Genomic DNA, 14730 nt, shown 5'->3' with positions numbered 1-14730 from the left:
GGAACGTCCAGCTCCAGTGCTGGACGTTCCATTGCGCAGGTGCAGTTGGAACGTTCAATGGCCGACGGCAGCACTCCCGATGTTCGAAGCACTTAAGGGGTTAATGACACAAGGAAAGGCAAAAGTTCTAACTCTAGACAACCTAAGCAATATCAAAATTGGAAACCACATCTAAATTGCAACTTCAAGAGAGAAGAAATTTCTGCCCAATCTTTTGCTTGCTACAGATGTGGCAGCACATCACACACAGCTAGATTTGATAAGTGCCCTGCTAATTTTACAAAGTGTTCAGCCTGTGGACTAATTGGTCATTTTACCAAACAATGTAGGAGGAAGTCTCAAAAGAAAACACGAGTTACCTGTGTAACTAACAATGACTCTGACTTATCAGATCATGACGACGATTATCTTTGTGAGAATTTGAATACTTCAGGCAATGCTACTAGACACGTGGTAGTAAACATTACTGGTGATGATAGCAACAAACCATTATGCATAGTCTCTTTTGGTGGCATAGAGTTACAAGTCGCAGCGGATTCAGGATCTCCATTTACTATCATACCTAATCATTTCTTCTCCCAAATCAATTTGGGATAAGAAATTTGCAAGTGAAATTGGTCCACAATTACTACCATCTGATTTGATTCCTGAAAGTTTCACTGGACAAAAAATTGATATGTTGGGTTTTAGATCTTTGATGTTTGAATTTAAGGGTAGAAGATCTGTGTGTAAGCTATACGTAGCTAGAGATGGACCACCTGTTTTGGGTTGGAAAGATCAGCGCTCACTTGATATAATTTTAATCCTAATAGTCCTGAACAAGTGTTGATTATGTGTGAGTCAGAAAACATAAAGAAATGGGTTTTGGAAGAGTTTCCCGAGGGCCTCAGTGGAGTTATCGGGAACCTCCAAGGTTTTTCGCACAAAATCAGAGTTAAACCTAATGCTATTTCAAAAATCCATAGAGTGCGCCATATACCGCTGATTGTACGTTATGAGGTAAAGATGGAAATCAATAAATTGTTAGATGCAGGAACAATTGAACCCGTTGAAGCGTCCGATTGGATTTCTCCGATCGTGATCGCTAGATGTTCCAATGGTAAAATCCGCATGTGCATAGATTTAAGGTACTTGAATGACAACATTATAATTGATCAGTTTCCCCTCCCTAGGATTGACAAGATGCTTACCTTGACCAGAGGCGCTAAATGGTTTTCAACCGTTGATTTATCATGTGCATATCACCAAATTTCTTTGCACCCCATGAGTAAACACCTCACTGCCTTTTGTACCCCTTTTGAGTGTTTTCAATTTTGCCGCGTGCTTCATTTATTGCTACAGTACATTAACATAAACATTACAGAAGAGTATTAGCATTCTGAGCACATTTCAAAGAGGCGGTCACCGTATCCAGAGTACTTGTGTAATAGATCATTCACACCTTTCTTTTCCAATCGTTCACTCTTGTCATCCTTCAGCCCTTCCGAGGATGATACAATTAAGATGGAGATTTCGCTTCCTAGATGTCCTGCTGAGATTCCGAGCAAGTTAGCCAAGTAATGTCAACCTGCCTCTTCTTAAGTGGATTTGGACCGTATAATCAGATGTTGATCAACATTGATCACTCCTAACTTGGGACACTTGGGAACTAGTGTCCTCGAGGGGAACGGCTTCGAATACCTCTGTTAAAACTTTACGCTCTCGACAATGACACAAGCTACTGTGTAATTCGCTCTCTGTTGGTGGGAAGCTTGTAAAGCTATATACGCTTTTACAAATACATTGGGCTTCATTCGAATGGGTATCTAGGCTCCTGGTCTCAGCTAGTTTACAATGACGATTGTTAACCCAAATCAGATTTCACATTAAGGCATTGAGAGATTGTAATTTGTCTTTCTGATGGAACAGGGTTTACTATTTTTTCCTTTGCAACATTTTAAAGGTTTGGCGAGTGTGGTGCATAGCATCTTAAATTGCTTATCTTACTGAAAAATACATTGACATACATTTTATGTTAATATGGTTCCATTTACCTAGGATCCTTTGGCCTTTAAATCTGTTAACAGCTTTATAAAAAAAATCCCTCCTCTTTTTTTTGACAACTCTCAGGCACCTTCTTATTGATTTACTTGTTGCCTTGAACCAAAGAGACTTCTTTAATTGCACAGCTTTAGGATTGATCAGACTCTTTTGTTTATCTCCACAGAAAGGGTTGTGGATTAGGAAGTGGGCCCAGGCGATCCAAGGCTTATGAGGAATTTGTGCTGAAAAACCGTAAAGAGTTGCGCCAAGGACCAAAATTATGTGAGAAAGCTGTGCAGAAGATCCTGGGATATTCCAATAACTTCCTGCACAAAAAGCCAAAGACCGATCCTCAGGTACATAGAATGCTGGACGATGGAAGTGCTGACTGACCTTGGTATGTAAGGAAGCAAGATGACAACACCAGTCTTATTACTGTTATTACTGTACTACAGCTTCGTAAATGTTAACATGGGGCGTGTATTGCACCAATGCCCTTAGCCGACCTACGGTTACATTGCACAGGCTGTGCTCACTGTGATTGGCATTTGAGCTGTCTGCGTTCTCACCAGAGGATTTCATGGCTGTCTGGCTCTCAGGATCCTGGCTGCAGTTTAACTTTTTCCGTATATCTGACAAACCCAGTATTGCCATTGCTAAAAAAACATACGGATGCCTTCAGTTCCTTGAGTTACCCCACTTCAAAGGTTTACCCAGTCAACAATCCATTTGCTTTTGCACTGCGTCACAATGCCATTGTGTATATTTTTGGGTTCTCATCTCAAGTCCCTTCCGTCACAAACCTGGGGCAGGGTATCACCTCAGTGAGCTTGGACTTAAAAAATTCTGTTAGTCCACCATACCCTGTGTCAGGTCTTTGGTCAGTGCATATGCTGATTTACATTCAGATTATACCAGATTGATTGTTATAAAACCTGTGGAAAAACCTTGCAGTATAATTGAAACAGCCATATACCCAAACACTTGCCTTTCCCATCGTCTCTTAGCCTGCTCTGTGTGCTCAAAACTCTGATGAAGGTTACTGGCAATGCAAATAATACAAAAGCACTGAAACTCACCAGTTATAGTTATTTCAAGTAACGTGTGCCCTAAAGTAACTACATTACATACCCTTGTTATGCACTGCTCATACCCTCACATATTGCATCATTCATGACCTGTTAAATGACTGCATTGATAACATACCTAATGACATCTGAAATGATTTCATTGATAACAGTGTGAATGGTGAGGGAACGAGTTATAGTTAGTTAGTGGCATGAGTTATAGTTACTTGAGATAACTATAACTGTTGAATTTCATTGGTTTTGTTAGTTTGAAACATATGTTTTAACTGACATTTTTATCTAACTATTATGTTCCTTTAGCCTTTGTTTTTTCCAGCTTTTCCAGTGTGTGTGTAGATCTATACATGTGTATATACATACACACAAACACCCACACATATTTATTTATAATTTATTTACTTATAAAGTTTTATATAGCGCGAACTTGACCCAAGAGGGTATCAGAGCGCTTTACATTTAGGATCGTAAAGTTACAAGTTACATCAGATACAAGAGCACAGTAAGGTACAGTACACATAAACACTGCTTCAATAATTCGTAGGAGGGAGGGGAGGAAGGAGTAATAGCGGGGAGACGAGGAGGAACAATGCCCAATGTCCGGCTGGGTAGGTGACGGTCAAGGGGGAAAACCAGGGCCAATCTCCTCATTAGCTGTCAAGCAGCTCCACTGGTCATTAGCCAAGTTGCTCAGGTCTCAGCGTTCAGGAAAAAACAGTTTGTAGTTTATTTGATTTCTGAAGGTTATATAGCATCATCATGACATGTTAAATTATATCATTGATGACATCACTGGTGGGATCTCAGATCAGGACAGAAATATAGGGATGGTGATTTAAAAGCATAATAATGTAAAACCATGCTTGTGAAAGTATCACCAGTCCGAGGTACCATCCAACATTAACCCCATTATTCTTACAATCTCCAAAATCCTTTTGCAGTAGTTAATTGTGTTTAACACCATCAGCAAAACATGGTATGCCAAGGTGAAAGCATGTACCCGTTACTAATAATAATGAATGTATTTTGTCTTCTGCAGAAACGTGAGAGAGTTGAGCGGACTAAGGGTAGAGGTGCCATGGGCCTCCTGAAGCCCATTGCAGAATTGAGTACATTGAAATGCTGCATGGATCACTGCTCAGTGGTAAGAGCTCCTCTCACGTTGTCAACTCTATGTACTAAGTGTAGTTATTACAGTAAAACTGATATTCCCTTTTGCTAGTGTATATGGTATAGTATTGTAAAAAATAGTTTATCAGGAATAACAGTGATAACTCACCTGCAGACTTCATGCATATGGTATTGCCACCTAAATTTTGAGTCCACTGTTTTATGTTACCTATAGTTTGAATACCAGACTTGGGACCTTCCACTTTTTGGATTCCCTTATTTTGAATGATAAAAAGTCAGACATTTAAGTATGTAGGTAGGGTATTAGGACGGCAGTCGACATTGTGTGGTTATACGTTAGGTCACAGTTTCGATAGGAAGACAGTTTTTTGTTTTGCTAATAATGTAGGCTTCATTTGTTGAATTGTTAGGAAATGGAATTTAAAAAAACATCTAATTTTACAGAAAAACAAAGGTTACCGGGACGTTCTAGGTTAGCTCACATTTTCTTCGTCCAAAACCAGTGAAATTCAGCAGTTATAGTTAGCTAAGCTAACTATAACTTATGCCCCCTTAATGCACTGCTTAAGACCCCACATATTACACCAGTCATGACATGGTCAGTAACATCCCTGATGACATCACTGATTACATCATCCGGTAAGTGGCTGTATGGGGGGGGGGGGGGCTGAGTGGCTGTTTGAATTGATGTTTGGTTCCGTGAGTTTGTGTGTGTGTGTGTGTGCTTCTAGTCAGCATCCTTACCATCTGATCAGTAGCATTCCCTTCGGGGAAATGTTGCGGAACAAGCGAATAAGTAGTACGGATGCAGAGTGTCATAAAGCCCAGGAGGAAAGCAAGGCACGTTTTCTTTCCCGGGGCTATTCTGTTAAAACTGTCCAGAAAGCTATTAATCGTTCAGCATCCGTTACTAGTTAAGAAGCATTAGCAACTAAAGAGAAACTCAGTGTTCAGACAACAAAAGAAACCACGATAAAGCCCAGGGTCATTATCACGTGTAGCAGACAACACAAAGAGATCCGGCGGATTTTCTATAAAAATTGGAACGGAAGAACAGGGGATCCTGTTATTGGTAACCATATCCTGAGTAAGCCCAACATTACTTTTAGAAAATCCATATCCATGGGAGATAAGTTAGTAAGTAACTTTCTTGAAAAGCCAGTATCAGATACATGGGGTACCCTCGGAGGAGGGTTTAAGAAATGCACTGTCTGCAAAGCGTGCAAGAATGGGTGCAACAAAACCCAATATACGGTGCCTTTTAAAAGCCAGCCCGTATTGATAAAAAAACGCATGTCTTGCAGAACAGAATTTGCGGTCTATGTGCTGCAGTGCCCATGTGACCTCCGGTATGTGGGTAGTACTCGCCTGCCGGTACACAAGCGGGTACTGCAGCACATAAGGGCCATCGTGGGAAAAGATCAGTCTTACCCGGGGGCCCGCCATTTTGAAAGTTTGCACATCAGTGACCCCTCTGTCCTAATATATTATGCTATTGATTGCGTCATGCCACTCAAGAGAGGAGACAGAGATGCGAAGCTCCGATTATTGGAGACCAGGTATATAATAGAACTCGACAGCAAGGCCCCACGGGGCCTTAACGCTAGTAAAGATCTGTATACATGTCTTTAATTAATTTTTAGGCAACAATATACCTGAGTTATAATGACCTTTTATGATATACGTACTGTGTTCTTTGCATCTCTTGCCTCTTTGGAAGTATGAATTCTAAAGGATGATAAATATGGTCTGTCAAGTGGTTTTAGCATGGTAACATCTATGTTGATGTGAGGACAAATAAGAATATGAAACAACCTCTCTCCACACCCTTCTTTCATGATTTTTATATATATAGGAAAGATTTATAGCTATTAAAAATACACAATTGCACTTTTTTGCACGTAGGGTTAAGGGTAAATGATGAGGAACATATATTATACAGTTGGAGTCCATATGAATTGTTTTTGAGACTATCTTTTTTAATGCGATATATAGTCTGTTCTTTTTATGACCAAATGGTGCCTTTTAGTTGGATATACACACAATCTCCAAATTAGTCATGTCTTTTTTACAATATTTATTAAGGTTTTTACAGAACTTGATGTTTATTGTTAAATTTTTGCTAATAATATTTGTAGCTAGTTCGCAATTTTAAATGGGAGAAATTTTATATTAATGGACACTGTCCTTTATTGTAAATATGATAGATATAACAATGAGTATTAATTGTTTTTCTATGTATTTTTCCTATGTTTTCTATAATGTACAGTATTGTGTATGTATAGTGGTTATTTATAATTGCGTACTTTTGCACAGCATATATTTTGCACAATGATCATGACTGATTGTTTTTTTCAAACTGAGGCACTATGCCTTCTATTTAACAACAAATGGACACTGATTATATAAGCATGTGAACAGCAAAGGGTTAATTAGGGCAGGCCATGAATATGCAGTGCCGCCCCCTTTTGGGCTCCATAAGTACCCTCATCACTGTTAAGCAATGTATCATGTGATCAAGCCTCTGGCTAGAGGCGAAACGCGTCATGCGGGCTTGCTGGGTGTTATCTTTTAACCCCTTCACTGAGGTGGCTATTCCGCCGCAGTGCTAAGGGGGCGGGGCGGAAGAGCGGCGGGCGCATGCTGGTGACGGAACCGCTCCGTCACCAGCGTCGGTTGCGCTGTGCTTATGACGGAGCGGTTCCGTCATGGCCCCGCCCGCTCAATAGAACGCTCAGGGCAGGTGCAGAATTCGCGCCGCGCATGAGCGGCGGGCGGGCCATGACGGAACCACTCCGTCATCAGCACAGCGCCACCACAGCTGATGACGGAGCGGTTCCGACATCAGCATACAAGGGGTTAAACTGGAATAAAAACACTGAATGCACCGGATTTAGGGTCTGACTTATTCGTTTTGAAAGCAGTCCAGGATTGACTGTGATGCAGCGCGTCGAACGAAGAGTGGGGAATATATATATATATATATATATATATATATTGAAGTACAAATTGCCCTTGAGCAGCGGGAGGGCACTCGACAGCGTTCTCCTCATTGTAAGCCTCGCTGCAGCTCGCTTCTCTGCACCCTGTGATAATTAGACAAAGCCGACGCGTTTCGAGGCATTGCGCCTCTTCTTCTTGGGCAGACTGAACAAACACTGTGATGCTCACCATTTTCCCTTTATTTCGTATCGTCACACTTAGTAGTGGGCGTGGCAACAACGACCCGCCGGTATTCTGGGACTTGTAGTTACAATGGTGAGTGTACATTCACATCCTTTAGTGGGTACAGTGCTTTAAAGTCAATTAAGTCCGTGTATTTTCCTTGGTAGGATGGGTTTCAGAGAAACAGGCTTCCATTTGTGCAAAAGAGCGCTGTGCCTCGTGGTTTGGAAGGGTTCCACTCCACAGCTTTTTCCTTCATTGTCAGAAAACGGTGCTCATCCCCACGGCAGGGGCCGCCGTGAAATTGATTGAAGTACAAATTGCCCTTGAGCAGCGGGAGGGCACTCGACAGCGTTCTCCTCATTGTAAGCCTCGCTGCAGCTCGCTTCTCTGCACCCTGTGATAATTAGACAAAGCCGACGCGTTTCGAGGCATTGCGCCTCTTCTTCTTGGGCAGACTGAACAAACACTGTGATGCTCACCATTTTTCCTTTATTTCGTATCGTCACACTTAGTAGTGGGCGTGGCAACAACGACCCGCCGGTATTCTGGGACTTGTAGTTACAATGGTGAGTGTACATTCACATCCTTTAGTGGGTACAGTGCTTTAAAGTCAATTAAGTCCGTGTATTTTCCTTGGTAGGATGGGTTTCAGAGAAACAGGCTTCCATTTGTGCAAAAGAGCGCTGTGCCTCGTGGTTTGGAAGGGTTCCACTCCACAGCTTTTTCCTTCATTGTCAGAAAACAGTGCTCATCCCCACGGCAGGGGCCGCCGTGAAATTGATTGAAGTACAAATTGCCCTTGAGCAGCGGGAGGGCACTCGACAGCGTTCTCCTCATTGTAAGCCTCGCTGCAGCTCGCTTCTCTGCACCCTGTGATAATTAGACAAAGCCGACGTGTTTCGAGGCATTGCGCCTCTTCTTCTTGGGCAGACTGAACAAACACTGTGATGCTCACCATTTTTCCTTTATTTCGTATCGTCACACTTAGTAGTGGGCGTGGCAACAACGACCCGCCGGTATTCTGGGACTTGTAGTTACAATGGTGAGTGTACATTCACATCCTTTAGTGGGTACAGTGCTTTAAAGTCAATTAAGTCCGTGTATTTTCCTTGGTAGGATGGGTTTCAGAGAAACAGGCTTCCATTTGTGCAAAAGAGCGCTGTGCCTCGTGGTTTGGAAGGGTTCCACTCCACAGCTTTTTCCTTCATTGTCAGAAAACGGTGCTCATCCCCACGGCAGGGGCCGCCGTGAAATTGATTGAAGTACAAATTGCCCTTGAGCAGCGGGAGGGCACTCGACAGCGTTCTCCTCATTGTAAGCCTCGCTGCAGCTCGCTTCTCTGCACCCTGTGATAATTAGACAAAGCCGACGCGTTTCGAGGCATTGCGCCTCTTCTTCTTGGGCAGACTGAACAAACACTGTGATGCTCACCATTTTTCCTTTATTTCGTATCGTCACACTTAGTAGTGCAGCGAGGCTTACAATGAGGAGAACACTGTCGAGTGCCCTCCCGCTGCTCAAGGGCAATTTGTACTTCAATATATATATATATATACATATATATATACATATATATATATATATATATATATATATATATATATATATATATATATCTTCACCTCTGCGTCAGGACAACAGGAATCTCCCTTTGCCTCACGGACACGGACCAAAAGGTAGTGCAATTCAATTTATTCCTTGTATATCGCCATAACGCCTTGTTCACATGACATATATATATATATATATATATATATATATATATATATATATATATATATCTTCAAGAAATGCTCTGAGCTTTAAAGTTGCACTCCACAAAGATCAGTTTTGCCAAACTATTTATTGCAGGAAACAGTGTTCTTGGACCCAATTAATACTTCTCCTTGACGCATATCAGTGCCACTTACACCTTAATCATAGGGCGGGCTGTCAGTAAAACATGAGGTGAACTGCCACATCTTATCCCTTTCTGGCATTCACTTTCCAGTAAGTGGCATGCTGGGAATGGTGGTTCCGATTCGTTCTCTTTGGTGAGATCATGTTTTTGCCAACTTGTTTATCTGCCCATTCATAGTCTGTAATGTTATCCAGCCCTCCGGTGGGCCTTAGGTCCATTAACTTGTTTCCAATTCGTGAAACCTTCGTGTTGGAAAGGGGGCCACGATTCAATTTCCAGCCCCAAAGACCTCCGTCCAGTTTAAATAGTGGTACAGACTTCCACAACAGCATGTGATCAAGGCTGCCTGAACGGTCGAAACGCGTTGTGACTACATGCTGAAATAAAATAATGCTGGCACACTGAGAAGGTCTGCGCTTGTTATTCTGCGTGTAAGCAGAGGTACGTTGTTACAAGAAATTGAGAAAGAATACAAAGGTATTCGAAACGCGTCTGACTATTTGGATAATAAAAGACCTGCATTTTTCCACGATATTTGGAGTCTGTTGTTCCTCCTTTGATGGTGTTCCGGCTGGGCGCTGTAGAGAGGATTGAAGGTATCGATATATATATATGTATATATATATATAAAAATAATTAAACATTTTAAAAACATTAAATGGCTTAAAAATAATGCGTTTAGCCGGCAAGTATCATTTTTCTCCATCATAAATGACTGGAATTAGGGAGTTCAAAATAGTAGCCTCGCCCATGATCTTTATATTCGGACAGGGTTGTAATCACTTACACGTCACCTTTTCATATCCACCCCATGTTCCTCCCTGTTAAAACTGCTATTAAAAGTAAAGATGAACTTGAAGAAAGTTGGCTATCGCAGCTTGTTTTACAGGCAGTGGCTGTCCACTTCACTGAGGCCATCTTAACTATCGGACATTAGTCTGGGCTGCACTGGAATTCAAAATGTTGGTCTGGCTGTTGGACACACATTTATATTGTACTCAGCTATGCTTTCCACTTGGCTCTGTATAAACAATGACAATTTTTAACATGAATTAGTACCAAATCTACCTTGTGCAAGCAAAGATGATTTTCATGCTTGGCCATATACAGAGGTTTTCCTGGAAACAAGCTCGCCAGACTCCAGACTCCAAATGGTTGTGAACCATGGTGTCTGGTTTATTGTTTTTTTTTTTATATCTTATTGTTTCTTAACAAAACAGCAAAACAATTCAGCAGAGATGTCTCACGCAGCATCCATCTGCCACAGGTGACCTAGATTACATATGATACAGATAGAGTGATAGCCAAAATACAATCCCCCCCTTATGACCCGGCGGTCATTATTCCCTCTGGTATGAGATGGCTCATATATTTCTCAGTGGAGTATAGGCTTAGAAGAGCAAACCCCCATCCCTATCCTGTTTCAAATGGGGGCCTCCGCCTCTCCCTCGTTTTCTTCCACTTCTAAATTGTAATAGCTCAGCCATGGTTGCCAAACTTACAGAAATTTCCGCGTGCACCCCCTTGCTTTATCGACCATTTTTTCAGTTCCCATATACATATCCATGCCCGACCGCCACTCCTTCAGTGTGTCTGGTTCATTGTTAGCCTTTGAAGCTGGAATCACATCACACTTCCCTTGGAGACCCCAAACTGGCTTCCCAACAAGATTAGAATGCAATTTTAAGTATCCATGCCAGGTTCACGTTCCTTCTCTAGACTACAACTCCTGCTCTGCCAGTTATTCTAGAAAAAAGGACGTCGGCCATGTAAAGCCAACTCAGCATCTGCCCATTCAGGTACAAACATTGTGAGATCAGATGCATTTGCATAGAGTATTTATCACTCTGGGACTCCCTCCCTTCACTCAAAAGACTACAGGGAGACATTAGAATGTTTCGTAGGGTTATGAAGAACTATTTCTTATTAGATTATAACAAATGGTCACTACTAGCCACTGTAGCCTCCTGCTTCATGAACTTTACTCAGTCCCTTTTAATACTCTTTGTCGGCCGGGTACGCACCTATGACGGAGCCTTCTCACTAACAAACCTCATGGATAGTGTTATTATTCTGTGGCTCTCATCTTAGTATTTAAAAATAAATATAAAAAAGACAAAATAGAAAGGTCGAAAAATAAGCTTTCCAGCAGACAAGAGAAGGAGGAAGACAAATATCCAGTAGGCAGCACTGAGGAGGAAGGAGCTGGTTGTGTTCAAGACCCTTTTGTTGGGAATTATTTCTAAGTACCAGTCAAACACAAGCCTACTCCTCCTTGCTTTCTGAGAATATCATTATTTGCTAAACAATGGAAGGCTTTGGAATGTTATTCACTGCTGTTGGCAGGTGTATCACCCTGATGTTACCAACTGCTCTGAAGTGTGATGTGTGTCAGACCCGACCAGGGATCCAAAGAAGCGGCTATCCTCAGTCCTTGTGTTGTTTCATTGATCTCGTCCTCTTAGATGGCTCATTCGTACAGTCGGCTGATCCAGCAGTGGAGGGAGAGGGCATCCACAGGGCAGGCAGAGGCGCGCAGAGTCCTGGCGGAAATGCTGACTCCTTCAGGTGATTATACATTTTTTAGTATTAATATTTGAATTTCAAAGTCCCACTCTTGGATCACATGGTAATATTTCCTTTAAAAAAGGAAGGGTTTGACAGCGTGCACACCTTCTTTATTTTCTTTTTGTCCTGAACTCTTATTCCATTTTTTATTTGATTGCGTGCAAGCCCGGAAAACGTGGTCTGCCCTAAACCACGTAGATAATTGCACCTGTCGAAATTGGGCGATGTATCAACCCAACCAGATGCACAGCATGAATTAATCATGTCTCTGATGCCAAAATAAACCATTTTCATCATTTTTATTCCAATTTCTTCCAACTTTAAGGTTTTCATCCTTAGTTCTTATTCTCACATGAGGGACAACTTATGTTCTTTAGATCCTTATCAACTGCAGACATGCTAATCCTGGCCTTTTACTGTAGCGCAGTACATAAGTGATCCTCATTCATTGATCCAAATAACCCAATGCATTTCGGGCCTATTTCATGCTTAATTTATGCTGTGCGTCCGGTTGGGGTGATGCATCGCCCCATTTCGACAGGTTCAATAATTTCTTTCAGCCATGATGGTCCTGGCCAGGCGCAGAGTTGCCATAACTTGGATGGGACAAAGGAGCCCAGATATAGCAATGTGGCTTAGGGACGTAGGGGAGTGGGCCCTAGCGGAGGAAATCCATATGAAACTGCATCGAAAAGATACGTTCCAGACAGACCTAACTGAATGGCGGGAACTCTGTAACTCTGCACTCTATCCTGGTGGCTCTGATAGTGAATAGCATGACACGGAGCAGTGAGAGAGTGGAACGGATGGAGGCGAGAGAAGACAGGGCTGTAGTGGGTGGGTGCGGAAGGGTTGTGCGCCCCCCCCTTGCATAAATGTGAAGATTGTAACGTTGAGACGAGAGAAGACGGCTGTAGTGGGTGGGTGCGGAAGGGTTGTGCCCCCCCTCTTGCATAAATATGAAGATTGTAACGTTGAGACGAGAGAAGACAGGGCTGTAGTGGGTGGGTGCGGAAGGGTTGTGCCCCCCCTCTTGCATAAATGTGAAGATTGTAACGTTGAGACGAGAGAAGACAGGGCTGTAGTGGGTGGGTGCGGAAGGGTTGTGCGCCCCCCCTCTGGCATAAATGTGCAGATTGTAACATTGAGACGAGAGAAGACAGGGCTGTAGTGGGTGGGTGCGGAAGGGTTGTGCCCCCCCTCTTGCATAAATGTAAAGATTGTAACTTTTTAAGCACCCCGCATTGTCGTTTGAAATATTATATCTGGCAGAATGTTGGTCTTCGGACATCAAGTGTTGTGCAGGTGATGTTTATGTATTCATGTATGCTGCATTGTTTGTTAAAAAACTGAAAATAAAATCTTTTTAAAAAAAAGTATTACTTTCAGCCACTTGGAGTCATCCACAGCATCCTCACTGAATAGACCCACCTTTCCACAAATCACACACCGAGACTATGGTCAAAGAGAAATTTAAGAGCTGTGTGAAAGGGTAAGAGTCACAAAAGGCCATACATGTGATAGACACATGCTACAGCAGAAATACTGCTAAATGACATTAGAGTATAGGGTCACCATAGGTAGTGCAAATGTATTAATCCATCCCTTGCAGACAACATTATATTGAAATATGCTGACAGAGGGGATAATTTAAAGCATGACGGAAGGGGTCACTGTGTGGATATCTGGATCCACCAAACTTGTGGTTCCGCTGCCTCATTGAGAGGTGAGGGAATTGCTTGGTTTCTCATAGAGGAGTCTCTAAGGGTACACTATCAGATACCTTTTCCATATATGCCATGTGCCACAGGACTCCTGGGGTCACTGCATCAGAAAGCCCACCCTATTTAGGGAGGTCCTTCTAAGGCAGAGATTTCCTGTCCTGCGAGGCATGGGCTTCGGTAGGAAAATAAGTTGTTGGACCATAGGCCAGGTCCCTCCCTTTGCATCAGAGCCAACGGTTAGTATTTCAAAAAAATACTCTGGATGTTTGTTTCTGGATTAATGAATAAAACATGTATTTCTATAGGGCTGCCTGCAGGCTTCTTGGCTCTATATTAGAAATCAATAGCAGAATAGACTGAAAGACTGTAGAAACGGAATAAGCAAAACAAGAGAGTCTTCCACGCTTCCTGAAGGATGAACTTTTTTATTAGCTTAACCCCTTGCATGCTGCCGCGATTCTGTGCCTGTGCGGCAAAATCGCGAGTGGGCGGGTTTATGACGGCCCCCAGCAGTCATCAGCACACGAGCGCCGTAGTGCATGACGGATGGGGGCTGTCATCAGCATGCAAGGGTTTAAGCTCCTATTGAGGCCTGTTCCAAATAAAAGGAGCAAGAACAGAAAAGGTCATACCACCTTTTCTCAAGTAAAAGGAGGCGCTGAGGAGATTTCGGGTCTCCGACTTTAGTGTTCTCAGAGTCTTGTGACTGGGAGGAAGAGATTGGAAGAATGACTTCATAATTCCATGATAAACTTTATGATATATACAAAGGATTTTAAACGTTAACTGATACTCTGCTAGTAGTCATGGAGAAACCTTTGAGCATCATTATTTCTGTAAGGTAAACACAACTCTGACTGCTCAATTCTGAACTCTCTGAAGCTTTTAAACTAAAATGTTCAGTACCCTTCTATAAAATGCATTAGTACACTCCATTCAGGAACCTATTAGGGCGTTAGCTACTGTTGCTCTACATTTTACTGGTAAAAAGGGGTTACGTTGTCATGGCTGTAAAAAACAACAAGCTGACACCACATTATTTAATTGAGGTGTAAGGCTACATTTCTTGTTTAGACTAAACCCTTTTCTGGCCTCTCAGGACGTATGCCAACAGGTATCTGCCAGATTATTT

General features: G+C 42.3%; 1 protein-coding gene across 1 annotated transcript in view; it reads left to right on the top strand.

The window, feature by feature from the left end:
* Positions 1-14730, top strand: part of LOC147710327 (uncharacterized) — a 104323-nt gene that overhangs the window by 79034 nt on the left and 10559 nt on the right. The window contains exons 7-9 of the mRNA XM_086919981.1: positions 2207-2378; positions 4147-4251; positions 11772-11874. Of these exons, the coding sequence (XP_086776107.1) occupies positions 2207-2378; positions 4147-4251; positions 11772-11874 (380 nt within the window). The remainder of the gene's footprint in view (positions 1-2206; positions 2379-4146; positions 4252-11771; positions 11875-14730) is intronic.

Source organism: Lissotriton vulgaris, chromosome 5 (assembly GCF_964263255.1).
Source record: "Lissotriton vulgaris chromosome 5, aLisVul1.2, whole genome shotgun sequence".
Taxonomy (NCBI): Eukaryota; Metazoa; Chordata; class Amphibia; order Caudata; family Salamandridae; genus Lissotriton; species Lissotriton vulgaris.
The sequence above is the reverse complement of the archived record's forward strand: the minus strand, read 5'-3'. Positions and strand labels throughout refer to the sequence as shown.